The sequence below is a fragment of the Mollisia scopiformis genome, assembly GCF_001500285.1.
Source record: "Mollisia scopiformis unplaced genomic scaffold LY89scaffold_7, whole genome shotgun sequence".
NCBI lineage: Eukaryota > Fungi > Ascomycota > Leotiomycetes > Helotiales > Mollisiaceae > Mollisia > Mollisia scopiformis.
The window spans coordinates 932,127-955,381 of record NW_017263587.1 but is presented as its reverse complement, the minus strand read 5'-3'; the positions used below and the strand labels follow the sequence as shown (position 1 = coordinate 955,381).

At 49.3% G+C, this 23,255-nt stretch overlaps 12 protein-coding genes across 12 annotated transcripts; 6 read left to right on the top strand and 6 right to left on the bottom strand.

Moving 5' to 3' along the window:
* Window positions 1–32: 32 nt before the first annotated feature.
* Window positions 33–1,142, bottom strand: LY89DRAFT_467634 (uncharacterized protein). Its single transcript, XM_018207732.1, has 4 exons — window positions 681–1,142; window positions 535–630; window positions 371–480; window positions 33–309 (listed from the first exon to the last, which is right to left on the bottom strand). Exons 1-4 carry the CDS (start codon window positions 922–924, stop codon window positions 43–45), a joined length of 717 nt encoding a protein of 238 aa, XP_018074328.1. The 5' UTR covers window positions 925–1,142; the 3' UTR covers window positions 33–42.
* Window positions 1,143–1,681, top strand: LY89DRAFT_467631 (uncharacterized protein). Its single transcript, XM_018207731.1, has one exon. It carries the CDS (start codon window positions 1,361–1,363, stop codon window positions 1,643–1,645), a length of 285 nt encoding a protein of 94 aa, XP_018074327.1. The 5' UTR covers window positions 1,143–1,360; the 3' UTR covers window positions 1,646–1,681.
* Window positions 1,682–2,260: 579 nt separating this feature from the next.
* On the bottom strand, window positions 2,261–6,266 carry LY89DRAFT_705802 (uncharacterized protein; the record flags this gene model as incomplete). Its single annotated transcript, XM_018217479.1, has 6 exons — window positions 5,459–6,266; window positions 5,272–5,407; window positions 4,969–5,219; window positions 4,207–4,918; window positions 2,648–4,173; window positions 2,261–2,456 (listed from the first exon to the last, which is right to left on the bottom strand). The coding sequence occupies exons 1-6, from the start codon at window positions 5,914–5,916 to the stop codon at window positions 2,261–2,263; spliced, it is 3,279 nt and encodes a 1,092-aa protein (XP_018074326.1). The 5' UTR covers window positions 5,917–6,266.
* A 200-nt stretch (window positions 6,267–6,466) lies between these two features.
* On the top strand, window positions 6,467–8,417 carry LY89DRAFT_705800 (cytochrome P450; the record flags this gene model as incomplete). The annotated part of the gene is made up of 6 exons (XM_018217478.1): window positions 6,467–6,699; window positions 6,762–7,011; window positions 7,082–7,682; window positions 7,733–7,866; window positions 7,923–8,195; window positions 8,251–8,417. The coding sequence occupies exons 1-6, from the start codon at window positions 6,559–6,561 to the stop codon at window positions 8,415–8,417; spliced, it is 1,566 nt and encodes a 521-aa protein (XP_018074325.1). The 5' UTR covers window positions 6,467–6,558.
* Window positions 8,418–8,934: 517 nt separating this feature from the next.
* Window positions 8,935–9,568, top strand: LY89DRAFT_682790 (uncharacterized protein; the record flags this gene model as incomplete). The annotated part of the gene is made up of 1 exon (XM_018214571.1): window positions 8,935–9,568. A coding segment is annotated over exon 1 (314 nt), but the record flags the coding sequence as incomplete, so codon positions are not given.
* Window positions 9,045–10,596, top strand: LY89DRAFT_682789 (Arabinanase/levansucrase/invertase). The gene is made up of 2 exons (XM_018214570.1): window positions 9,045–9,456; window positions 9,504–10,596. The coding sequence occupies exons 1-2, from the start codon at window positions 9,434–9,436 to the stop codon at window positions 10,474–10,476; spliced, it is 996 nt and encodes a 331-aa protein (XP_018074323.1). The 5' UTR covers window positions 9,045–9,433; the 3' UTR covers window positions 10,477–10,596.
* A 46-nt stretch (window positions 10,597–10,642) lies between these two features.
* LY89DRAFT_467576 (uncharacterized protein) lies at window positions 10,643–11,710 on the top strand. Its single transcript, XM_018207729.1, has one exon. The coding sequence runs from the start codon at window positions 10,892–10,894 to the stop codon at window positions 11,435–11,437; it is 546 nt and encodes a 181-aa protein (XP_018074322.1). The 5' UTR covers window positions 10,643–10,891; the 3' UTR covers window positions 11,438–11,710.
* A 528-nt stretch (window positions 11,711–12,238) lies between these two features.
* On the top strand, window positions 12,239–14,621 carry LY89DRAFT_716439 (uncharacterized protein). The gene is made up of 3 exons (XM_018218266.1): window positions 12,239–12,969; window positions 13,030–13,284; window positions 13,334–14,621. Exons 1-3 carry the CDS (start codon window positions 12,675–12,677, stop codon window positions 14,305–14,307), a joined length of 1,524 nt encoding a protein of 507 aa, XP_018074321.1. The 5' UTR covers window positions 12,239–12,674; the 3' UTR covers window positions 14,308–14,621.
* Window positions 14,622–14,732: 111 nt separating this feature from the next.
* LY89DRAFT_731207 (uncharacterized protein) lies at window positions 14,733–15,711 on the bottom strand (the record flags this gene model as incomplete). The annotated part of the gene is made up of 3 exons (XM_018219551.1): window positions 14,733–15,068; window positions 15,274–15,612; window positions 15,664–15,711. 3 exons carry the CDS (start codon window positions 15,709–15,711, stop codon window positions 14,733–14,735), a joined length of 723 nt encoding a protein of 240 aa, XP_018074320.1.
* A 2,293-nt stretch (window positions 15,712–18,004) lies between these two features.
* LY89DRAFT_467514 (uncharacterized protein) lies at window positions 18,005–19,795 on the bottom strand. The gene is made up of 3 exons (XM_018207728.1): window positions 19,149–19,795; window positions 18,939–19,093; window positions 18,005–18,885 (listed from the first exon to the last, which is right to left on the bottom strand). Exons 1-3 carry the CDS (start codon window positions 19,487–19,489, stop codon window positions 18,059–18,061), a joined length of 1,323 nt encoding a protein of 440 aa, XP_018074319.1. The 5' UTR covers window positions 19,490–19,795; the 3' UTR covers window positions 18,005–18,058.
* A 1,155-nt stretch (window positions 19,796–20,950) lies between these two features.
* On the bottom strand, window positions 20,951–22,131 carry LY89DRAFT_772659 (uncharacterized protein; the record flags this gene model as incomplete). Its single annotated transcript, XM_018221913.1, has 3 exons — window positions 20,951–21,650; window positions 21,700–21,896; window positions 21,948–22,131. 3 exons carry the CDS (start codon window positions 22,129–22,131, stop codon window positions 21,351–21,353), a joined length of 681 nt encoding a protein of 226 aa, XP_018074318.1. The 3' UTR covers window positions 20,951–21,350.
* On the bottom strand, window positions 22,018–23,009 carry LY89DRAFT_467425 (uncharacterized protein). Its single transcript, XM_018207727.1, has 2 exons — window positions 22,424–23,009; window positions 22,018–22,072 (listed from the first exon to the last, which is right to left on the bottom strand). The coding sequence occupies exon 1, from the start codon at window positions 22,915–22,917 to the stop codon at window positions 22,489–22,491; it is 429 nt and encodes a 142-aa protein (XP_018074317.1). The 5' UTR covers window positions 22,918–23,009; the 3' UTR covers window positions 22,018–22,072; window positions 22,424–22,488.
* Between the last annotated feature and the right edge of the window lie 246 nt (window positions 23,010–23,255).

Genomic DNA, 23,255 nt, shown 5'->3' with positions numbered 1-23,255 from the left:
CCCTTTGGACAGTCTCCAAATCTGCAAGCGCAGTAATGATGTCTATAATATTCCAGTACTGTTGATATATGTATGTTCTTCCGCAAAGTCCTTCATCGCTTGAAAATTCCTGCATTTATGTTCAACGCCCCATCCCGCTACTCCTTTCCTTCCTATCTCTGGGTATTCCACCGCTGGTTCAAGCGTCATATCTCCTGCACACATCACCGCTTGTCGCAAGTAGTCGAAACAGTGGTCGAGATGCACCAGATGCCCGTCTGAATCGTGCGATATGTTCATCAGGCTGCCGAAAGCTGCTTTTAGGCTTGCCTGTGCAAAATAAATGTTAGTAAGAGTAAATGGCACTTGTTGAGGAATGGAGGGATCGTACGATGCAGTGAAGTTGATGGAACATTGAGATGCAATAGTATTGCTTCTCTATTGCAGTTCCCCCATCCGGAAGAGCGACTTCGACAGGGACTTCGATGAACCCTCGTCCCGCTATTTGCCATTGTCAGATATCGTTACTTTCATCTTGTTGGAAGCTCGAAGTACCTGGTTCTAATCTGCTCCATGGATCATCTTCTGACATGCTATCCGCCGCAGTCTCGAAAGCTGGATCTGGCATGAAGACCACATCGTCGAAAGGAACTGTTCTATCGTCAGAGAAAACCATCACCGTAAATTGAAGAGCGACGTACTGTCGATTATGCCATATGTCGCTATATTCGGACTCGAGTCTGAAGGCAAGACAGTGAACCATAATGCAGCAGTCAAAATATACAGCACAGACAGAACCCAAAACCCGACTCGATAGCTCAACAGCCCATGTCGAGAAGACAGCTGACTCGAATACTCTGTCTTATCATACTCGACAGATTCTTCATCGACAAGTTTCTGGTAGCCCGTTTGCTGAGAAGTTTCGAAATTCTTCGAGAGAGGCATTGGAACAGATATCTCTTCTCAAAAGATCAGACGAACTTGAATAAGAAAGAAGATATTACAACATCACAGAACAAGAACATTTCAGGACTCTGAGAAGCCTCAAACAGCCTATCCAACATCCAACAGAGGCTGATCAGAGGCGGCCTTTTCCCATCCCACCTCGCCATCACTAACCAAGCATCTCCAAGAACGGACATAAGCATCCCGATAACCATGCCAAGGATCAAACCCAATGTTGCCAAGCTGAGACCCGCTTCCCCATCAGATAGAAAACTAAGGTTGCGCAATTGTCCCCAAAATTAGCGCTTTGGGACTAAGCGAGGGAGGTTAAATGCGTCAAGCTTCGCGGAGGTGTTTCGGAACCTGGGTCCTGATACGCTTCCGAGAAAGGATGTTTTAGCAGGAACGGTTTGAGGCGTGGATGATCGTCTGAAAAATGTCTGGGCGCATATCTGACAGGTATGCAAGCTTTTTCAAATGTGACGTTATGGATTATTACTGCCGAGAGAGAAACTTTCTGTACTCTTTTTTCTTTTCTTTTTCAATAATGGCTTGTATTTCTGCAAATTTTCAGATTTGTTTCGCGGACATGTTCAGGGGAATCACTTGTTTCGAGATGTGCACGGGAAATATCCATGTCTCACTTAGTCTTCGGGACTTGCTTAAACAGCGGCACGGCATTAGTCTCCGAAGCCACGAGTTCGGTTTAAGGGAAAAATAAGAGGAAACCGTGAAGCTTTTCCAGATGGTTCCTGAGATGGTTGATGATCACAGATATGCCCAAGTAAGATGGGATTCAAGCTCTGTGTAAATATATTTGGGAGGTGTATTAAGCAAATTTGTTCAAGCCAAAGACAGATGCACCCGGTAGCCTTGGACATATCAGCACCCAAGCATCTTCCATTGAGCCAGCACTGTAACTTTATCCCGATACCATACTATTGGCTTTTTTTGCACTTCTTGATTGGTCGTCTTTGGGCTGATTGAGTGGGATGTGGTGAGCCCGTTCTGTCTTTCCTGATACATAACAGACAGACTCTACAACAACTGGCTCTGAGGAGTGCTTGGCGAATTCTGCATTCCTTTGCTCGGAATATCAAACGCTTTATTTCGTGAATTAGGTCGTGGTCTTGCTTTGCAGCTGTTGCCTGGATATTGGAATTTAGGCCAAGGCAGTGGGAGTCTACAAGAGATGCTATTGAAGCCTTATGGTAGCCAGGCGTTGCCTTCAATTCTTGACTAGACTTCTGTCGTTCATTCTTCTAGCCTTTCGTTGTTCTGGAGAAGTTTTGTGTCTCTTCACCCGATTGCGATTGACCACCCATCTCCTCGAGGTTCATGTGTCAAGTTCGAGATTCAACGTATGCCGACGCTTTCTGTTCAGCTGCGAGTTCTTGGTTTCCTCTTCCCTGCGTCGTGCCTCTGCCACTTCCAAGGCGATCTCATTGATTGCTGTCATGATTCTTCGGTTTGCAATGTCCCCGGATCTCCACTTGGGGTATGAAAAACTGCCGTACCAACCAAGACATATCCTGATTTAAGCCCAGCACTTCTCGTTGGCTCGACTGTTGTAAAAGAAGTACTGAATTCATCCTTTGGTAAATCTTTCAGAAATGGAGAGGACATTCCTTTGAATTATGGGTCGTGTAAAACATCACTGGTGTCTTTCGACAGAACTTGGCTTTCTAGGATATATCGGACCGCCAGATGGTCAGCTCCGTACATTGCCTTCGTACCTTCGATCAACTCTGTAAGAAGAGTAGCTGTTTCATCATCTTTACCTAAGACATTGCGACATTTTATCAAGGAGAACATAGCCAGTAAGCGATCAGGATGACCCCTGCGATTCTCCTGATGCGAACGCACTACATTGGATAGGATTCGTTCTGCTTCCTCATATCTTCTTGCACACATAAGGATGCGGCCGTGGTGTAATTCCCCGAATAGATAAATAAAGTGATTTTCGCCAAGGTCTCTTAGCACAGCCGCGTGTCCAGGTAGGAATATCCGCAAGGCCTCGTCAGTTTCACCGCGGATAGCATGGATACGCGCCAAGTTAAGGCCCGCCCACAGAGTATGATAGTGCTCTTTGCCAAGCTTTTCCGAGCGTACTGTGTAGACTTCTGACTCCAATTCAAGCGCATGCTTAAGATCTCCTGGTTGGCCACGGCGAAATGCGGCTCGGTCGAAGTATGCCATAGCTAGATTGTCCATGGCCTCAAGCGTAGCCGAATGCGATGGACCAAGCTTAGCCTTCAAACCGGTAAAGGCCTTGGACTGTATGCTGACCGCCTCGGTGAAATCGAAGTCCTTACCGACTGCACGACCTAGACCTCCCATAGCTTTTAACGTCTGAACGTCATCACTACCGAGAGTGTTGCTGAGGCCTTCGACAGCAGCTGCGTGTACCTTGCGCGCCTCTTGAATGCGGCCTTGTAGCCACAAACTCGAGCCGTAAGAATCCATGATCTGCAGGGTTTCGGGGTTTTCTCGGCCAAGAACGTTGATGCATGCGTCTAGAGCCTGCTTCAAACCCCCAACAGCCTCATCTATCTGTCCAAGTTGCCAGTAGGTCCGTGACAATAGCCGCATGATGTTTATCGTCTTGATGTGTTCCATGCCCAAATACTGCATCACAACTTTTGCAGCATATGATTGCAACCTTTCTGCCTCTTGAAGTTGGGATCTTTGGCCTTGTGCATATACCAAACTGAATTTCACAAGCTGTTCCAGTCGTTCCGGAGTTATTGGGGAGTACAATACTGGCCAAGTCCATAACCTAGATTGCCTATTCTTGGTAAACATTGTTTGGATTTTCAGCTCAACATCTTGGACATGACGTACGTGCGAAAGCAGATCTCCACGGAACGCTTCTTCTTCCTCTGTGTCGTCCAAGGGTGGAAGTAAGATGGCTCGAGAGAGTATAGTTGCTGTCATTTGACACCAAACTGCTTGCTCGACAAGTGTCATCGCCGGCCTCTGCCTCGCCCATAGATGGACCGCTGCATGCATTGAATAACATTCACCTCGGTCCGAACTTGTCGAAATCAGTGAGAGCTGAGACAGTTCGTGAAGCCCTTCTCGTAGCCTTGATTGGTAGGAAACTTTGGGCCCATGGGCTTCAGACAAGAACCTTGGTAGAACAGGGCGGTGGCCTAGTTGAGAGAGAAGATTGACAAGGCGTGTGATAATGCTTCTTAATGCCTGGCCCCGTGTGATCTTTGGAATCAATTTGCTGTATGCCTTTCCCTATCCTTTGTGTATTCTGTTGGCCAGTTCAACTTCTGGGTTCGACGCTGCACGGAAGAAGATGCTTAGCTTAATCTGTTGACGATCGAGGAAAGAAAATATCCTCAAAAGATCTAAAGCATCTTCGGAAGCTAGTGTCTTCTTTGCTAAAATGCCACTGAGGATCACTTCGTAGGTACTATAGATGGCCGCATTTTCTTGTGAGATTGGAGTAGAAGCATTTGGATCCTTCGTCTGACGGATGAATTCCCAAGTTTCTTCAAAGACTTCAAGGTAATTCTCAAGTGTGCAAAGGTGTGAATGAATCGTTGCCCCAGCATGTATGAGGGCAAGAGGTAGATACCCCATAGCTTTAGCAATGATACTTGCAGAATTGACTGAGGATGGTTTCCAAGGCTTCGGCTCTTCCGAAGCATTCAGGAGCAATTCAATCGATTTTTCCTCATCTAGTCCATGAAAACCAAAATAACGAGGCCCGACAGTACCGTGTGTTTTGAGCAGCGGATTCCTGGTCGTTATGAGGATGGTACCAAAATTGCTATCAGGAAAGTATTCTTCCACAGGGAATCTCTCGTGGTCCGCGTTGTCGAATAAGAGCAACCATGGCTTCTCGGGTCCAAGACTTGAAAACCAACTTTTGACAGCAGCTGGATTAGATGCGACCTTTCCGATCGTCGAGAGATTGGAGAACGATTGTTCTGCGTGCCCCTGGGAGCTTGCATCGAACCAAAATACACCCCAAAAGCTATCAAAATTAGTCGAAAGTCTGGAGTATTATCGTGATTCGATCAATACCTTTGCTTATTTTCTGACGCAAATTTACAACAGAATTGCGTTTTCCCGGACCCAGAAAGACCGAAGACCACGAACCTTTTTTGTGTGCAGAGAGGACCTTCGGACGGTGTAGTGGTAAGGCAATTTTTCAACTGTTCAAGCTCGTCCTTACGCCCAGTAAAGATACTTCTCACAGGTTGCGGTATGAAGAAATGCTTGTTTAGATATGCGAAAGCTACCGCTTCCTTTACGGATTCAATAGAGGATCCAAGCTTCCAAATCAGTCTTTGCACTACATATTTTAAGATGCCTCTCTCCACTCACCGTTCTTTCAGACGGGGTGATAACTCTTTTTAAGGAATCTATCTTCGATACCAAGTCGGCACCCAGACTTTGGATGGATGCGGATAAGTCCGAATAAGACTTGTGGGACTCCTGCTGCGATGTGCGAGAATGAATACTAATATATGTCAGCTAGCTAATTCCCAGCGAATTATTGGCAAAAACTCACATGCTGACCGCTGAAAGACTGACTTGTAGCGCAATCTGATGCGCTTGCAGCTTTTCCCGTAGTGTGTTTAACCCCCTCTCCTTGGATCGCTGCTTCAACCACTTGCGTACTTGGTCAAGCTTGACGTGTTTTCCATTTCCAGAATGTAGAATCTCTCTCAATATTGCCTCAATCCGTTCAACTATGCCCTGACAGCTCGCTAAAGTGTTTTGGGTTGCGCGCCAATTTGTACTGAGAACGTCCTGCTGGTCGGGATCTATTCCAACTACTGATTCCTCCTTGTAAGTACGCTCTGCTAGATCGTTGAGAGCTCGCAGTGAGGTGATCTCTTCGGAGAGCTCCTCCAATTCTTGATCCACTACCCTAAATCCATCGTGGGCATGTTTTAGAAAGATTGCAAGCCGCAAGCAAACATCAGCCAATCCAGCTGTGCCTGCAATAATAGAGAATGGATCCATGAAGCAAAAGTGTCGCTGCAATTGGACGTGACTACCACTTCAGGATGACGATATGCCAAGCAACACATCAGTGAGACAGAAACGGAAGATGAATTATGGGACGATCGCACCACCACCTTCTGGCCCAGAGCCTGTTATAGCATGCTGGCATTAGTTGAGAGATGGATGGGTTGGGTAAGCATCCATATGGAGGCGGCATCTTTCGCACCTCCCGCCAATGGTAACGAATGGTAAACTGACAATTACTTGCCTCATTCGCCAGCCCTAATCTGGGCAGAGACAGTCATTGGAAACCTGAGCCGCCGAACCGCAGATTTCGAGCCAACACAAGTATGATCGGTCCTCAGTCCTTCTTTGTCCTCGTAAAAGGGTAGGAGAAACATACCACTACACACTGCAGGCGGTGGGGTCGTGGTGTATTGTAGCGGTGGGCGGTTGGCGGGTGAAACCGAAGCTAGTCTCCAATCAACTGGAGGCGTCTTTGTGCACAGATGTTGCAAATGTCGTCTTATTTCTATCGCTCTCTCTCATTTTCGCTTAAACGCATCTTCTCTCAGCCTTCCCTCAATGGGCACTGAGACTAGAACTGATTTCGAGATTGAAAGCTTTCCCTCTCGCTCAAAGTGCTTTGTATACTGAAGCATGCCTGCCAGCGCTGCTTTTCAAAGCGGAAGTGATTTCCTCGCATCTTTCGCTTATATCCGACCATCGGCATTTACAGCTCTCCTCTTGCTAGCCTCGATATGGATATATGTGAGTATCCGCAAGGCTGTTATATACCGCGTATGTACTCTTCGGCTGGACAATGTCTGGACCTTTTTCGTTGACTGACGAGACGACGACAGCATGATGTTGAGCTCGGCAAGCGGAGCGGCTGCAAACCCCCAGCAGCCAAGCTCCTCTATCGATGGCCGCTTGCACTAGACGTACTTAAGAGTGGCTTCCAAGCAGGACGCGAGAAGAAGCTTCTTGCCTTCTTCACCAAACACTTCGATCAGCTGAGCCCAACTGCTGAAGTCAAGATCCTCGGAGGCATTGGCTTTGTGACGCAGGACCCCGAAAATATAGAGGCAATCCTCTCTACGCATTTTGAAGGTAGGACACCAGAGCGTCTCTTCAACCTACACAAGTCGAAACCTTTACTCTAACCTTGAAACTGCCTTAGATTTCCATCTTGGACCTCGCAGCATGGCTATGAGGGCGATGATCGGTGAAGGAATCTTTACCCAAGACGGTGCTGCCTGGAAGCACTCACGGGAAGTCCTTAGACGGCAATTTGCACGGATGCAGTACCAGAACCAGAAAGACTTCCGCGAACATTTAGACCACCTGATCGAAAGGCTGAATACTTGTTCAGGTATCATAGATCTCCAGCCAATGTTCTATCGACTGACGCTGGACACGACCATAGCTATGATATTGGGTCAGCCCGTCGAGAGTTTCAAGCACGAGATTGGAGATCTGTTCTCAAAAGCCTTTGACCAACCTTCTCTAGTCACTGGTACACGTGCTCGGCTTGGGAACCTGTATTTCCTCTACCGTCCCAGGGGTTTTTTCGAAGCCTGTGAAACAATCAAAAGATACACTTACCAGTTCGTTACAGAAGCCTTGCAGCGAGAAGCGGAAAGCCCTATCGAGTCTGAGAAATCCTCGTTCATCGCGGACCTGCACCGCGACAACCAGAATTTGCAACTAGTTCGAGATCAAACACTTAATGTGCTGATCGCTGGACGGGACACCACAGCTGCGACATTGTCTTATGAATTGTCAGTATCCGGGATTATTACTACAAGCAGCGCTAAAACTTCGTATCTAGCCACCTCCTTTTGCGCAATCCAAATGCACTGAAAGCTCTGCGGAACGAGATTGACACTGTTGTTGGACAAGAAAAGGATATAACCAGAGCACACATTCGGCAGATGCCATACCTGCACAATGTCCTCAACGAGAGTGAGGAATAAATATCCCTTGTTCACAATCACACACTTGCTGACAACTAGATCCAGCACTTCGATTATATCCGCCGGTCCCGATCAACACCCGCTTCTGCAGGAAGACGACTGCTCTCCCAGTTGGTGGTGGTCCAGACGGACGTTCACCACTCCTAGTTCGAGAAGGAATGCTTGTTGCATATTTAGTCTACCACATGCACCGGCGCAAGGACCTATATTCTCCAGACCCTCTGGCTTTCCGACCCGAGAGGTGGGAGGGCACGGAACTTGCTAACATCGGTTGGGGCTACCTTCCATTTAATGGTGGACCGAGACTTTGTCTAGGCAGTAAGTTAGGCCCTATTTTCTATCGATGGAGCGAATGCCGACTACGGGAAACCAGAGGATTTTGGACTCATTCTTGCTTCCTGTGGTATCGTACGAGTCATCCAGGAATTTCCTAATATAAAGCTTGCCCCAGGACAGGTCCTGGAAGAACCGGGAACAGAACGTCAACACCTCACCCTTACTCTGTCCAACGCTGAAGGGTGCAAAGTCATCCTTGACTAGGGAGTGTATGGTGGAAGCGAGTCTTTCAATTCAGATCGGGATCGAACGCCTGTATTTCCAAGCATCTCATAATGCACCATTTCTAATTGAAAGCCTAGCTTTCTTTTCTGCAAATCTTTCAAGTACTTTTTTGCTCCTCAACATTAAAATAACCTCGATCGCTGCCAACAAACCAAAGAATATGCTGAAAGAACTTGAGTTTCCAGCTTTGAAATCTCACGCTTAGCAGAAAACAATTCAGGTACGAGAAGGTGGCAAACCGAAGATATTCCGAATCACGTATTGTGGCAGAACTTTCTCCACATAAGAAAAGGAGAAGAGATGATATAAATTTTACGAGCTCACTCATCCTCGAAGACATACAACTCCATCGCTTCTGAGTCATGTCATCGACTATGTGAAATGAAACGTGGGGCTGTGAGGAAGGAAGAGCAGTTCCTTCTTGACATGAAGAGGTGCGGCTCATTACCGAGCTCGTGTGCATATATCAAAAATCCGCTACCAAAACGCCATAACAGGAGCTTTAACCGAGAACTCGTGTCTCTATCAACAATGCAAATGTTCCGCATCAGCTTACATCTCAATCTCCTTTTTCGTTGCTTGTCGATCCTGCAAGCCACAACCATCATCTCCGGCACTGGAAAGCCACGCCGAGAAGGATCAAACAAGTCAAGGAGCCCTAATCCTATTTTAAGGCAACGTAACCTTAAGCCTCCTCAAACCTTCGAGAAGCACCCATCAATCATGCATAAATTCGCAAACTTACCCAAACGTTCGACATTTGGTTTAGTCAGACGTCAAACCAGTGGGAGTCCCTTCATCTCTAATTCCGTCGGGGCTGAAGATCATGCCTATATCAGCGATGATTGACGTACTGTAAAGACTAAATGATGAAATGGGATGAAACTAGTTTCTCGTCAGTGACTGCGGAGAATCCTTCCCCGGCCCTAACATCCATTCATAAATGTATGGAATCTTGCTGTTGGGTTTGACCACCTACTGTGATTGTTGACAATATGGCACCTTCTCTATTTAATAGGTATGCACTTGCAAGCAAAAGATGAACAACTTGCTAAATCTCCACAGGACAATGCTCCCTTCTTTCCTTTCCGCAAGTCTGCTATTCGGCGCGGCTTTAAGTTCGCCATCAGAAAGACTCCAAAGTAGAGAAACAAACCTCGACCCCGCTATCAACATCAACTTCCCAGATCCCGCTGCACTACTAGATACCGACGGGACCTGGTACGCATTCGCCACCAACGGCAACGGGAAGAACGTCCAATCCGCCAGCGCACCATCCATCTCCGGTCCATGGACCGTCCTCTCAAATGACCTCCTGCCCACCGTCGGTGCCTGGTCGAACGGTGCCAATGTCTGGGCTCCAGACGTGAGGATCATCGGATCGACCTACGTCCTGTATTACACAGCAACAGACGCCGCGTCCACGAACCAGCATTGCGTAGGAACAGCGACATCAGACACAATACTGGGGCCGTATACACCGCAATCTGACACCATTGCGTGCAACATCACAGCCGGCGGTGCAATCGATCCCAGCGGCTTCACGGATACAGACGGTACCCATTACGTAGTGTACAAAGTCGACGGAAACAGCGTCGGCCACGGAGGAAGCTGTGGCAATACCGTCGCCCCCATCGTTCCCACGCCCCTGATGCTGCAGCAACTCGCCGCCGATGGCATCACGCCCGTCGGATCTCCCATCGAGCTCCTGGATCGCGGCGACGCCGACGGTCCCTTGATCGAAGCCCCGCGGTTGATTCTCGTGAACGGCGTCTACGTTCTGTTCTTTAGCAGCAATTGCTACTCCACGACGCTATACGACATTAGCTACGCGACCGCGTCGTCGGTCAAGGGCCCGTACACCAAGAGTTCGGCGCCGTTGGCGGTTACGGGGAATCCGTTTAATCTGACGGCGCCGGGAGGGTCGACGGCGACGGCGGATGGGAAGAATATGGTGTTTCATGCGAATTGTGAGGCGGGGAGGTGTATGTACGAGACGACGATTACCGTGTCTGGGACGACGGTGTCGATTCCTTGATGTGAGGTGTTGTGGGGAGGGGAGGAGAGGATTAATGTAGGTTATGACTGATGTGGAATGATCAGAGTTCGTGTATAGTATGTTATGTTTGTGAGACATGTTTTGAGACGTGTCTTGTATATAAGAGCTGAACAGTTAAAAGAAAGACTTGCAGCTGAGTCGTGTCAGTGAGGTGATAGCGACGATTTGTATTTCTTCACCATATATGCAGTATCTCCATCTGCAGCACTGCCTCTTCTATCATCGGTTCCAGAACCAGGCGCATATAAACACCTATCAAGCCCACTACCTCCGAGTCACGATAACGCACGCACGATCGATACGTTCATACTTCCTCTCCAGCTGAATTTCGGGACACATGTACGGTAAGTACATCACAAAAGTATGATGTCGTGGGAGGACATGAACAGAACACATGTCTCTGAACGGGTCTTGCATGCATAGGAGTTCATGCAGGTTGAAGGCTCAGTCCCGCGTATACAGCCTTTCCCGCAGCTCCTCACGCAAGCCCGCAACCACTCTCTTCCCTTGCTCGAAGCGCAATCCCGCAAGCAGCCATCCAATTCATCACACCTTCCCATCCAAACCACCCCTCACAACTCAAGATAAGCAAGTAAATATCCTCCCATCAATACATACATACATACATACATACGCCCCCAAACGCCCCCCTCCCCCTCACTGGTCCACCTCCCTTCATGCACAAAATCCCGCCTTGCCTAGCCCGCAGCCGTCATCCCGACCACACATATACATGATCACAAGCCCACACCACGAATCCCATCCACCATCCACCATTTACAGCCCATACCTAGGTAGATTTAATCTGGATAAATACTACACCTCCATACACAAACCAAAACCAAACTCACGCACATTTCCAGCCCATCAATCAATGCACCCTGTTCCCCTTAGCGCTCGGGAGCTACCGTCGCGGTGGAACTTGTCAAAGCGCACATAACGCACGTACGCAGGCACGCAGGCACGCACGCACGCATGCAAATCTACCTGTCTGTCTCTTTTCTGTTTGTCTCTTTTGTTTGTCTCTAGACGGTGGATGGATGAGGTGGGTCGATTATGCAGGTTCTGTCACAATTTGCCGCGAGAGCGCTTCTCGGGGATGTACGAAGGTATGTGGTGCTGGGGTGTGTGTACTAGAGCTACTGTGCCTTAAGCGCACGTTTTGATGTTACCTACCTACCTACCACGGTGTCAGTCAATTACCAGTTCTCGTGATGCATCATCGCCTTTTGTTTTGCGGTGAGGCTTTTTCTCTAGTCGAGAAATCGAGGAAAAGAAAACGGGATTTCGAAGTCATCGAAATACAGCTTAGAGGGTGATGATTGGTCCCCCCCTTTTCCCAGCAAAGGGCTGCTCAGCTCGACTGCTCGACTTCGCATAAAACAACCGAATTGTGCAACGCTATTCATTCAATAACCTTATGAAATCGCCTTTCCCACCAGGATGTGTCTCTCCGCAGCGTTTGCGCAGCCCTCCTATTCGCCTCGCTTATTTCTGCCCCTCCAGGATGCTCAGCCAATGATTCCGGTCGCCGCCATGCGACCAAGCGCGGTTTAATCGACCGCGCGCCGCTGATTGGGCAGTTGTTTCGGTGAGAGTTTAGCCAGTGTCCCGAGGATGTGGTTAACGGCGACTAGGACTACGACCTTGAATATGTGAGCGATGCAGCAGGTGTGAGTGGTCGGGAGGGGAAGTGGTTGGCTGACGGGCTGGGGGAGGTGTGGGATGGGGGCCGGGTGGTGAGAGGTACGGGTGTGGAGGATGTTGGTAGGGATGCAGGTGGGTGAGTGGGTGAGTGTGTGTGTGTGTGCCTCTGTTGCTCTCTTTATCGATTGCGAGCCAGGAGGAGTCTGTGTTGGACTGTGGTGGTGCTGGTGGTGCTGGTGGTGTTGGTTTTTTGCCATGGAAGGCGCCCCCATTATATGATGGACTGCTTTTCCTCAGCCTTTTCATTTCTCCTCCTCTACCTACCTCTCAACGTCTTTCTTCAAAGGCACTTCCGTGTGTGGTTGTTTTTTTGTTGGTTTTTCGTAACTCGAGAAACTGGCGTTGGGTTACTCATGAAAGCCACTTTGTCGAAAACGAGGCTGCGTTTGGAAGTGTGTAGTGGTGGTACGAGACTGGGACCAAGAGTTACTTGCTGAGCCTCAGCCTCTTGTTTCGTGGCCGTCTTCAAAATGACCTCTTACTCATCCTCCTTCTTTGTCTTCTGTCTACTTGTGTGTATTTGTACATCATCAGTGTGGAGTCTTCAAGTTACGCCAAACTCGCCTTGCGCAACATTCTGTCTGGACGATCCAACGGCAGATGTCTCGGATCCATATTCTTCCAACACGAATGGGTCGGACATCGCCTGTAACGATGCAGACTACGACAATACTGCTGTGGGGAAGAAGTTCAAATCGTGTCTGAATTGTCTTCAAAACAGTACGGCCTCAAGTGGGAGTGAGAATGATCAAGGATGGTTCTTCTGTATGTTCACTACCTATTGAGATTGTGGTCTGGGAAGTCTGTTGATGCTAATGAATATAGATAATCTTCGATATGCATTTGACACTTGTATATACGCTGCTACGAATGCTTCAGATCCAATTTCGACTCCTTGCTCAACAGATACCGTCTGCGCGCCTCTGCAAAGTGCTCTCGAAGAGGGCATTCAGGATGCTTCGACTATGGGAGACGAGTACTCTTACTGCGCTGCCGACAATAACGCTTTCGTCGGCCCAAACTTGGGAGCTTGTCAAACATGTCTGAGAGAAAACAGTAATGTATTCTACCTGTCAAACTGTAAGATTCTCCAACCTCAACCAACAGCCCTATACTAACAGACCATCAGTCCTCGTAGCCCTCGACGCAGGCTGCCAACAAGATCCCCTTCCCAGCAACACAACAGTCGGCCTAAACACAACCCTCTTCTCCACCACCCAAGTATCCATCATCTCCCCCATAAGCACCTCAATCACCCCCACCACCAAGCACCACAAACGCCTCTCCACCGGCGCCATAATCGGCATCGCCATAGCCGGCCTCATCATCCTCCTCCTCCTCTCCGCCATCTCCTTCATCACCATCCGCAAGCGCCGCAACGCCACCCGTCTGCACCTCCTCCGCTCTCCCCTCGACTCCCGCTTCGGCGCCGAAAACATCACCGCGCCCAACAAAGGCGCCTACTCCTCCCCTCAATCCTCGCCTTCGCTCCAACAAAAAGACAACAGTATCCAGATGCAACACGCGCCCAGCGTCCGCAACTTCAGTTTCTCGCGACCCTTGCACCGAGCCGGGGAATGGACCGGCGCTGCTCCTGCTCCTGCTCCGTCGTCCATCCACTCGAGCAGTCCGCCCGGCTACGAGACGCCCGTCTCAGGCGTCCCGGCGCATCACGCGTATATCCCGCCCCGGGACCCGGATTCAGCAGCGTCCTACGACCCGAACTCACCACTGTACATCTCTCCGCCTCAGCCTCCCGCCCCGCCGCCCGCAACATCGCCGTCCGCGTCAACAGCGTCCACCAATCCGTCGCCGCGGTACATCCACCGGTCCTCGCCGTCCATCCGGACCCTCACCAGCCCCGCGCGCTCGCCTCCCTTCCAATTCTCGCCTAAGCCGTCGCCGAATTTACCGCTGAACAGCCATCCGGGCGGGGGCAGCGAGGAGGAGGCGAAGAGGGCGCGGGAGCGGTTGTATAGGGAGGGGCTGGGGGGCAGGACGTTGGTTCATGGGCGGGAGGAGGTCGAGGTCCCGGTGCAGGAGACGAGTCGGAGTCCGGAGAGTGATAGTGGGAGTGAGGAGCTTTGGCCTGGGAGTTATTGAATACAAAGGATCCTTGAGAGAGGAATAGGAAAGAGGAATGAGAGATCGGTGTAAGAAGGATAGGGTGTTGGCATTTTTCCAGGCAACGGAACGGAATGGACAGATATGGGGATAAATTTGTGAATTTGGATTCTGGTATCAGGGTAGGTGGAAGGGCGTTTGGCGCAAGCCGTGGCGTTTGGAGTTGGATGTTGGGATTTGGGCTATGGTATGCTACATGAGAGTGAGGGTTAGGCTTCACTTGCGACGTTCTTTAGATATCACAGACGGATAGTAAGTTTCTTTGAATTATAAATATATAGTTTTGACTATTGCGTGATTTTTAGTTGGAAAGTGTGAGGTGTTTGTTATTGTGGTTAGTATCTGAGGTCTCTCGGGAAATCTAGCAAACGTGAAAATTCTACCGCTGGAATCCTCAAGACGATCTAGAGATCGTCATGAAACGGTCCTCGCGGCTTCACAAACGCCATTTTCAAAGCCCATTGTCTCGCACGATGCGCTGCACCCTTTGCACCTATCAGCGACGGATCAACGTCGAACATAAAGCGCCCCTTGTATTCCGGAAGTGACGCTTCGATAATCTCCTTGAAACCCTCCATTCCCTCCCTCGAAGCCTCACCCGCCAGAATCACGCCTCGCACTTTGAGCTTCGAATCTTTTATACCATAATACTCTGTCATCTTGACGATCATTTCGTCCATGAAGCCCTGGATCGCAGACGCTACTTGCTGAAAATATTCGCTGGCAGGGTTCTTGAGATGCTATGTATATATGTATTGTCAATATGAGTGAGGCATGTGTTCTTGGCCACAGGAGTTACTTGTGGCGATAAACAGAGAATTACCTACCTGGCTATTCCCCATCTCGCCATACTGTAAGAATTTCGCCTTGCCCTCGGGAGCACAATAATAAATCCGTGATCGACAAGAACCTGCACGTAAGGTAACGAGGCGCAAACTCAAGCACCAAAGCAAAATTGTCTTCGGAAAAGATATCGCATCCTTCTTGGCCCCCAAACATCTTGCAATTGTCCAGATGATGCGCTAGGCGAGCTGCATTGTACAGAGCGACAATTTGATCATAGGCGTCGTCGTCGTCGTCGTCGTCGTCATCTGGGAAGTAACGAAGACGAGGACTGGATGCTGCGAGTCTGAGATTGAAGATCGGCTCTCCTTCGAAGAAATGTGCGGGGCAAGTGATGGCGCGAACTTCGAGCGGTCGAGAGAGGGCGGTTTCTGTTGCTGTTTGGATGCTTTTAAGGGTGTCTGCGTAAATCGAAACGGCGCCGGCGTCGTAATCTCTATACTAGTGGTGGTGAATTTAGAGACGTCCAGAAGGAGGGAACTGGGTACTGACAGCTCCTTGCGCTTGTCCGTCCATGTCTCCCAGTAATGATCCTGCCATTCTTGACTACTGTTGATGGTGACAACATTGATCAATTCGTTCCGAGAATTGTAGTATGCGGATGATCTGTTATATTAGGAGGTTTCTTTTCTGCGAAATGGAGGGAAGTGTTTACAAGTGATATTTGTCCGAGGCTCATTCCAATGGGGTAATCAATGGCCTTAACAGCGACCATCTGTAGCAAGAGAGTTAGGTGTACGAAGACACGTCGAGTCGTTGAAAGGTAAGCCATCCAGCAGACTACTAACTATAGCACTGATCACTATCAAAGATGCTTCAAGATGCGCGAAATGCCAATGGATGGATAACCTTGATTGTGGACTCATGGATCACTTATTCATGTTGATACGTTTTCAGTACGAAGAAAAGAAGAGGCGCAGACACAGAAGCGCGAAGATCCCAGTGCGGTTGACCTGAAGTCAGGCTGTCATGCGAGCTCGAAACACGGCCGTTGTTGGATTGCAGAAAAGGATGGATGATGTTTGGCTAGTGCTGCCTACCTTCCCTCACAGAGGCTTCCACCGAAAAATTGCGCGGCAGTGCAAGGTCAGACCCGCATTCCATGAATGACAACTTGAATTTGTATGAAGATATGCCAGACAGAAAAGACAAGAGTCTCAAGGTTACTGGTTGAACTTTGCAACACTACCTATCATGTTAGTTCCTCCAGAGGTCACGACCCAACCAACATGATCCCACGACGACACAAACATCTCCCCATTGGAGCCCACAATGATAGTTAATTTGCGGTCTGCCTCCCAGGAGAATATTCAATTCTTCCTTGATGTGTTATCATGATGAAAATGCAAAGTCTTTAAGTGCTATGGCAGAATTTTGCTGTCCTCCCTATCATTAATCAATGAAGCATTGTACGTGAATAGAGCACTTCCAGGACCGTTATCCCACTACATAATGTCGAAGTTCTGAGTGATGTCTTAGTTGATTTATCTGTTGTTCATGCAAGCTTCTGTTTCATAGATCCCTTGACGCCCAGAGAGGGTCTTTGACTAACATATTATTGGCGAAGTCCATAAGGACACTCACTTCTATGGAAGAGTTCGCATGTTGGCAATTGCTGGGGCTGGAGGAGGTTGAGGTTCCGCCGGTGCAGCAGGAAGCGAGTCGGAGTCCGGAGAGTGATGATAGTGGGAGTGAGGAGCTTTGGCCGGGCAGTTGTTGATGAGATGAACATGCTAAGAGGGGGAAGATTGGGATGGGAATACATATGTGTAGAGACTAGGAGGAATGTGAAATGGGAATGGGATGGGGATGGGGATGGGAATAGATTTGTGAGATTTTCTGGGCCAGGAAAGGCGTTTGGCGCGAGCCGTGGAGTATATGGATGGGTTGGTTGGATTGGAATTTTGAAGTGAAAGGAAGGATGGTTGGAGTTCACTACCACGTTCGTTTAGATACTTATGGTACATTGCATGGGGGGGGTTTTTTTTTGAGTTATATACATATATCCATCTTATACACAGTTCATAGGAAGGTGCTGAATGATCTGGTAGGTTGATGTGAGGTGAGACGTCTGAGAGGGCCTCGCTAATAAGCTATAGAACTTGTGATCTACTTCCTACAAAGTCCAGCAGGGCGGACGAGAGGCGTTGGGTATCACAGCTTAAGTTCTTCTGATACGAAGCGATGCAATAAATCAGTAAGTGGAATCAAGAGACCATGATCGCCATCGAGTCAGAGAGCGAAGTTATGCTCAACGAACAATCAATCAACCATCAACCCATTAAACCCAACGCCAAACACCAACATGTCAACAAGTAGTAGATCCCAGACATGATGATCACATACACATTCATTCCTCACCCTCCCATCTATATACCACGCTATATACCCCTTCCCCCGTCCCTCTCTCCCTCCACTACCAACCAATTATGCACAAACATCCTTCACTTCCTTTCATTTCAGATCCATGGGGTATAAAGAAAAAAAAAAAGCCAACAAAACCAAACCAACACCTCGCAACCAATACCCACTCCCTCGGGCCCCTTATCTTCACCAAGAAGTGCCGCGCCACCAAAAAACAATTCAACCAAGCGCCGTGACCACGCCCTCGGTACTCCATTCGCAGCCTACCGATCGATTAATCGATGGATTCCTCGCCCCCATCGCAGCATTCATTCATGCATCATGGATGGGGAAACACCAACATGCAACGCTAGAGAGGCAAAGGAAAATCCAACATTTGTTCTTCTTCTTCTCCTTCTTCAGTCGGAGAAAATGAACGAGGGAGAGATCAACCCAACCTCGGGACCCTGCAGCCGCCACCCGTACGTAGCGCCTCCTCCCTTCACCTCGTATCAAGAAACAATCACAAGCTCTCTCTCAACCCTCACATCGCATCGCCCCTCCTCGCATCCTCCTCTCCTAATCCCAACCCCCCTCTCCCCCTGCCATACCCCGGATGACTCAAAATGGGCGCCCAACCCGCGCCCCCTCCCCCGCCCTGCACCGGCGTAATCCCGAAATCCTCCACCGCATGCTTCCTATCCAATGGATACTCCCCCGCACCACTCATCACAGCACCCATCTCGATCCTCTCGCCCCTCTCATCCTCCGGCTCCACGACCGCCTTCTTCTGATCCCTCGGCCACCCCTGCTCGCCCCTCCGCTCCACCGCCGACACAGGAGACGTGTACGTGCTTGAATACGGGCTGAAATACGCTTTCTCGAACCCACCCCCTCCTCCTCGTGAGATGGCCGAATCAGGGTGTCCCGACACGGGACTTTCATCTACGATTTGTCCCCACGCGTTCGTCGTGAACAGCGGTTTTTGACTCTGCGGCGAATCGAAGAATTGCGCATGTCCGCCATTATTACTATGCTGGCTGGTTTCCAGCGGCGTAGTTCCATGTCGACCAGCTTGCCACTCGTATCCCGACGCCCTAGCTTTCTCAGCCAAAACGCGGCGACGACGTCGTTTGCCGGTCCAGACGATGCAGCAGCCTGACATGATGAGCAGGAACAGCAGCCCGCCGACTGCGATGCCGATTTTGGCACCGAGGGAGAGGCCGCCGGATGAGGGGTTGTAGGACGAGATGGGGGTTGCGGAGGGCGTGGTTATGTTGACCATTGTGGAGGAGAAGGGGGTGCCTGCTATGGAGAGGGAGCCGCCGGGCGCAGGTTGCTGGAGACAGGCTGCTTTGAGGATTGTTACGTCTGTGAATGGATGGGTTAGTGAGGGCGGATGAGGGGAGAAGGAGGGGATGTACAGTTTGCGAGGTAGTTCTCGTTGCCCATTTCTTGGAGGCAGGAAGAGCATTTTGGGACGGAGACGCTGTTCAGAGACGGGCAGTAGGAGTAGGGGGATGCGGATTGGTTTAGGTTGTCGTATTCGAAGGCGCCTTGGAGGGGGCCGCATGAGAAGCTATTCCATAATAATTAGCAGACCTTCAAAACAATCTGGAGAGAGGATGTCTTACAGTGTTAAACAAGGAGTATCTGTTAAAGCAGTATTATTATCCAAACCAAATAAACACCACGAGAGCGCATATCGTAGGTTATATATCGCGTAATTCAGATCCGACACCTTGGACGTGGGATCATAGTACGTGCTATTCAGCTCGCACGCAATGCACTGCTTGAACGTAGCTCCGTACAGAGAAGAATAGTACGCCAGATCGTTACAGGTCATCTCCGAGCCAGACGTGCTGGTCAGGGAGTTCCCGCACACGTCTGCGCATTGCGGGGATGTAGGATTCACAAGAAGGCCATGAGCGAAGGTGGAGAGGGTGAGGATGACCGGAATCGAGAGGGACAACATTGTACGACGGTGAGTGACAGTAGGGTATACGAATCGTTTCGATGGGGGGTTTTCTCTAGATTCCGAGTCTCTTGCCCGCCGATAAGAGCTTCTTGCTACATGAGCTTTTCGTCTGTGGTCGCAGAGCGGGGTTCCGGATCCTGTGCTGCCTTTCGGATGCACACCGGAGAGGGGCACGACGACAGTGATATATCGCAATGATAGTCTGAGGTCAGTCGCGATGTTGACGATGTTGATATTTGGCGATGTGAGACCCGGAAAGGCTGGGTGAGAACGCCACTGTCCATATACATATAGCAGCTCACCTGCACATCCTCAACCAGACGGTATTGAAAATTGGCGAATGGTTCCCATCCCATCCCATCCCATCCCATCCGTAGCTCCGTTTTGTTCGTTCCTGCCAGCGACCCCTGCTGGGTGTCACAATCACTACAGTACAGTACAGCGTGCAGGGAGCTCGACAGGCCCTGGGAGGAATACTGTGCTGTAGCTGAGTGTGCTGCAAGGGCCGTGCAGCGCACTGATTGGCGATCTCAATGCTTGGTATCGAGTGTGGCGGGCTCTCCGCACTCCCTCAACGGACGCTCCCAGCGAATCACGCCGTTTTGGTGATCACGAACCCTTAGAAATCCTTACTGTAGGGAGTGGCCGTCGAGTGCATGATGGGGGCCAGCCGATGGGGTCTACAGTAGTACGTAGTAGCCATGCATGAGTTCCCTCGCGAGCCATCTGAATGGTGAGAGCCGCGACACACGACTGCGATGTGATGTGATGTGATGTGATGTGATGTGATAACGAGCGCCGCCATATGAGAATAATTCCATTCATTTGAGGTGTCAATGGCTTGATTCTGCCTATCGTATCATGGCCAACACAATGTGCCAAGCTTAACCTTACCCAGTGCAGCAAGAATCGTGGGACTGGGAATTGCAGTACAGTAACGGCCCATCGCGAATCGGCATTGACGTTCTGCTGCGCCGCCGGCACTGTGATAATCCAACATTGAAGCTGTCTGTGATGGAGCTGATCATTGGCCCCGGAGCGGCCCGTGGGGGCGAGAGGGTAGCGCGGCCCGTTGAGTGGCCCATTTCCACAGCATGAACATGAACATGCGTGACGGTTTCGCTTGCCCCAGAAAGAGTTCTCCCCTTTTCGTCTACGCGAAGCCAACGCCATCTCAATGGAAGCCATTCCGAGATCTCTGGGTCTCAAAAGGGGTCGTGGGCGCCTGGAAAAACGTCTGTGGCTTCATGAATTCGGTGTTGGTTTCTTCTTTTCTCCTGCCCCTGTGTCACAGACTTTTCGTTAGGGCTTCGAGGCAGCCTGCAGGAGAAGGCGTCCAATCAACGTGATCTTGAAATCCGGCGGTTAAACTTTCGACGTGCAACAAATCGTTGGGTTTGTGCGCCATGCATGGATGTAGAAGAGGTCAAAAAGTGAGAAGCGAAGAGTATCTTCATTGTTGTCATTGTTATTTATCCGCAAGAGGAAGGCGTGGTCATTCCTCCAATACAGTGGTGCGATTTCCCAACATCGGGTAACTCCCTAAGCGCCCTCAAACATATCCAACTCTCTTGTTGCTACGCTGACATTAAACGAAGACAACGAAACTTGTGGAGATACCCTGGACTAGTTCGAAACTGTATATATGTACCTCACCAAATGTGACGAGGCATGTGTATGTTGGCCACCAGCGAGAAGAAGTAATGAAAGCGAGGTTCGTATCACATTATGACACCATATATACAATATTGCCGCTGTGCTTTCTCCATCCATATCGCGTTACGCTGCCTAGCCCCGCAACACATATGTTCTCTGCTTCTCACTTGGTATCTTCTAAATTGTTCCGAGACTGTCTCTTCTAACCCGTCCAGACCGCTGGACCTGGGATTTGATAATTGGCAATATTGGATGCTTGATAGATGTTGATGAGGATGCCGGGATCTGTTGCTTTGTATGCTCCAGGGAACGCCACTCCTGGAGGATTGACTGTTCCAGTCGAAGCGACATTGACTTGGAAGCAAGTCATATAAAATTGTGCTCCACCAGTCGAAGAGGCGGCATGAAGAGCAATAGCTTCAGCGCGAACGAGATAGTTTCCCGGTGCCAAGGTGGCAGGAACTTGCACGCTTCGCTTGCCGCAGTTGTCATTCAATAAATCCTGGTTGTAGTCAGACACTTGTTCAACAAACGAATCATGCTTAACATACAGTTCCCCATTTCTTGGTGGTCGGACTGTAGCCATCCTCGGCGATCTTGAACCATGAAGTGGGCATGCCTGAAGCTGCATCGGCTACCTTTCCCATATATACCAAAACAGGACCATAATGATTGCCTCCAATTGCTTGGGTCGTGCATGATCGATCATTGGGTTGGGCATGCATCTCGACGGTGATATTCTGACCGGCTTCGAAATCTTTTAGACATGGAAAAAAGAATCGAGAACAGAGATACATACCAGTCACTGGACATAATGTGGCAACGGGCTTTGTGCCAGCATTGCATTCGATATCTGTAGTCGTGACGCTAGTCACAGGATTGTTGTTGAGAGGAAGGCGAGCACAAGTCCCTGCTTCATCGACACTGATAAATATCTTATTAGTAATTGGAATATAGCAACGAACACGTCTTGACGTACCCATTTGACCAGAATTCCTGGAAAGTAGAATGGGCAACAACAGAGCTAGCTGAGGCCAAAAGACCCAAAGCGGAAACAGAGAACTTCATAATGTAAGATAAGCACAGAAGAAGAACCAGATACAAAATTGAGCAATAACTGAAGATGCACCAAGCACAAAAAACAGACGTATCTTCCTTCTTATAAAACTTCCTGTGCCATCACAAGATTCGCCGAGTTTGGAGTAAACACGGCGTTTTTCAATGTGGGGTGCATAAGTCTGGGGTATGAGTGGTAGGACAAGACATATATATTACCTCTTCGAACTCTGCCTGAATCTGAAACGGGATCCCGCTCCGGCAGAAGAATAAACAATTTAAGGTTAATTGAAAGAGGAAAGAGACAAACGACCGAAAAGATTAGAAAGTCCTTGCTTAAGGATCATATGATGATGGGTACGTAGGATGGAAAGCTTGATTCTGCAGATAGATGAGGTTCCTAGGCGAGGAGACAAAATGTGCCGAACATCCAGGTTGCCAAGCAAAGGTGATTGTGCATTTGCGAGCAAGAACGCGAGAGCGAGGATGTAAATACATGTTGAGCCCAATGACTTCATGCTCCACGTGTCAGCAACAATTTTTCGCTGGAGGTCAATATAGTAATGCAGCAAGGTAACGCGGAGATACGATGCTCGAAGAAGAACGCGCCAGCTGATACGGCACACGGCATCGTAAACAGCGTGCTTCTCGGAGAGCCTCATGTTGATGTAAACCCATAACGGTGTTCTACTCCAGAAGTGATGAAACGCCATGTCGACATTGCTGATGACGGAAGTTGATGAAGCTAAGTGGGCGAAGTTTCAAAGAAGTTGACTTTAGCGGCTTCCTACGTGACGGAGTTCCGCTTTGGGAAAGAACGAACGGGATAATTTTCAGCGCAAGGCTTTGATTATATCTCTCTGATATCACCTCATACGTCTCTTTAACCGTTGGTGCCATGTTGAAGAACGCTTTAGGAGACGAGACAGACACAAGTCACGTGGAGGGAAAGAAGAGGGTCAAGACTCAAGAGATATTGTATTGCGCCACAGAGAACCCAGTAGGAAATTTGACATATGTTCGTTGGCACCTAATCCGTGGGTATTGTACA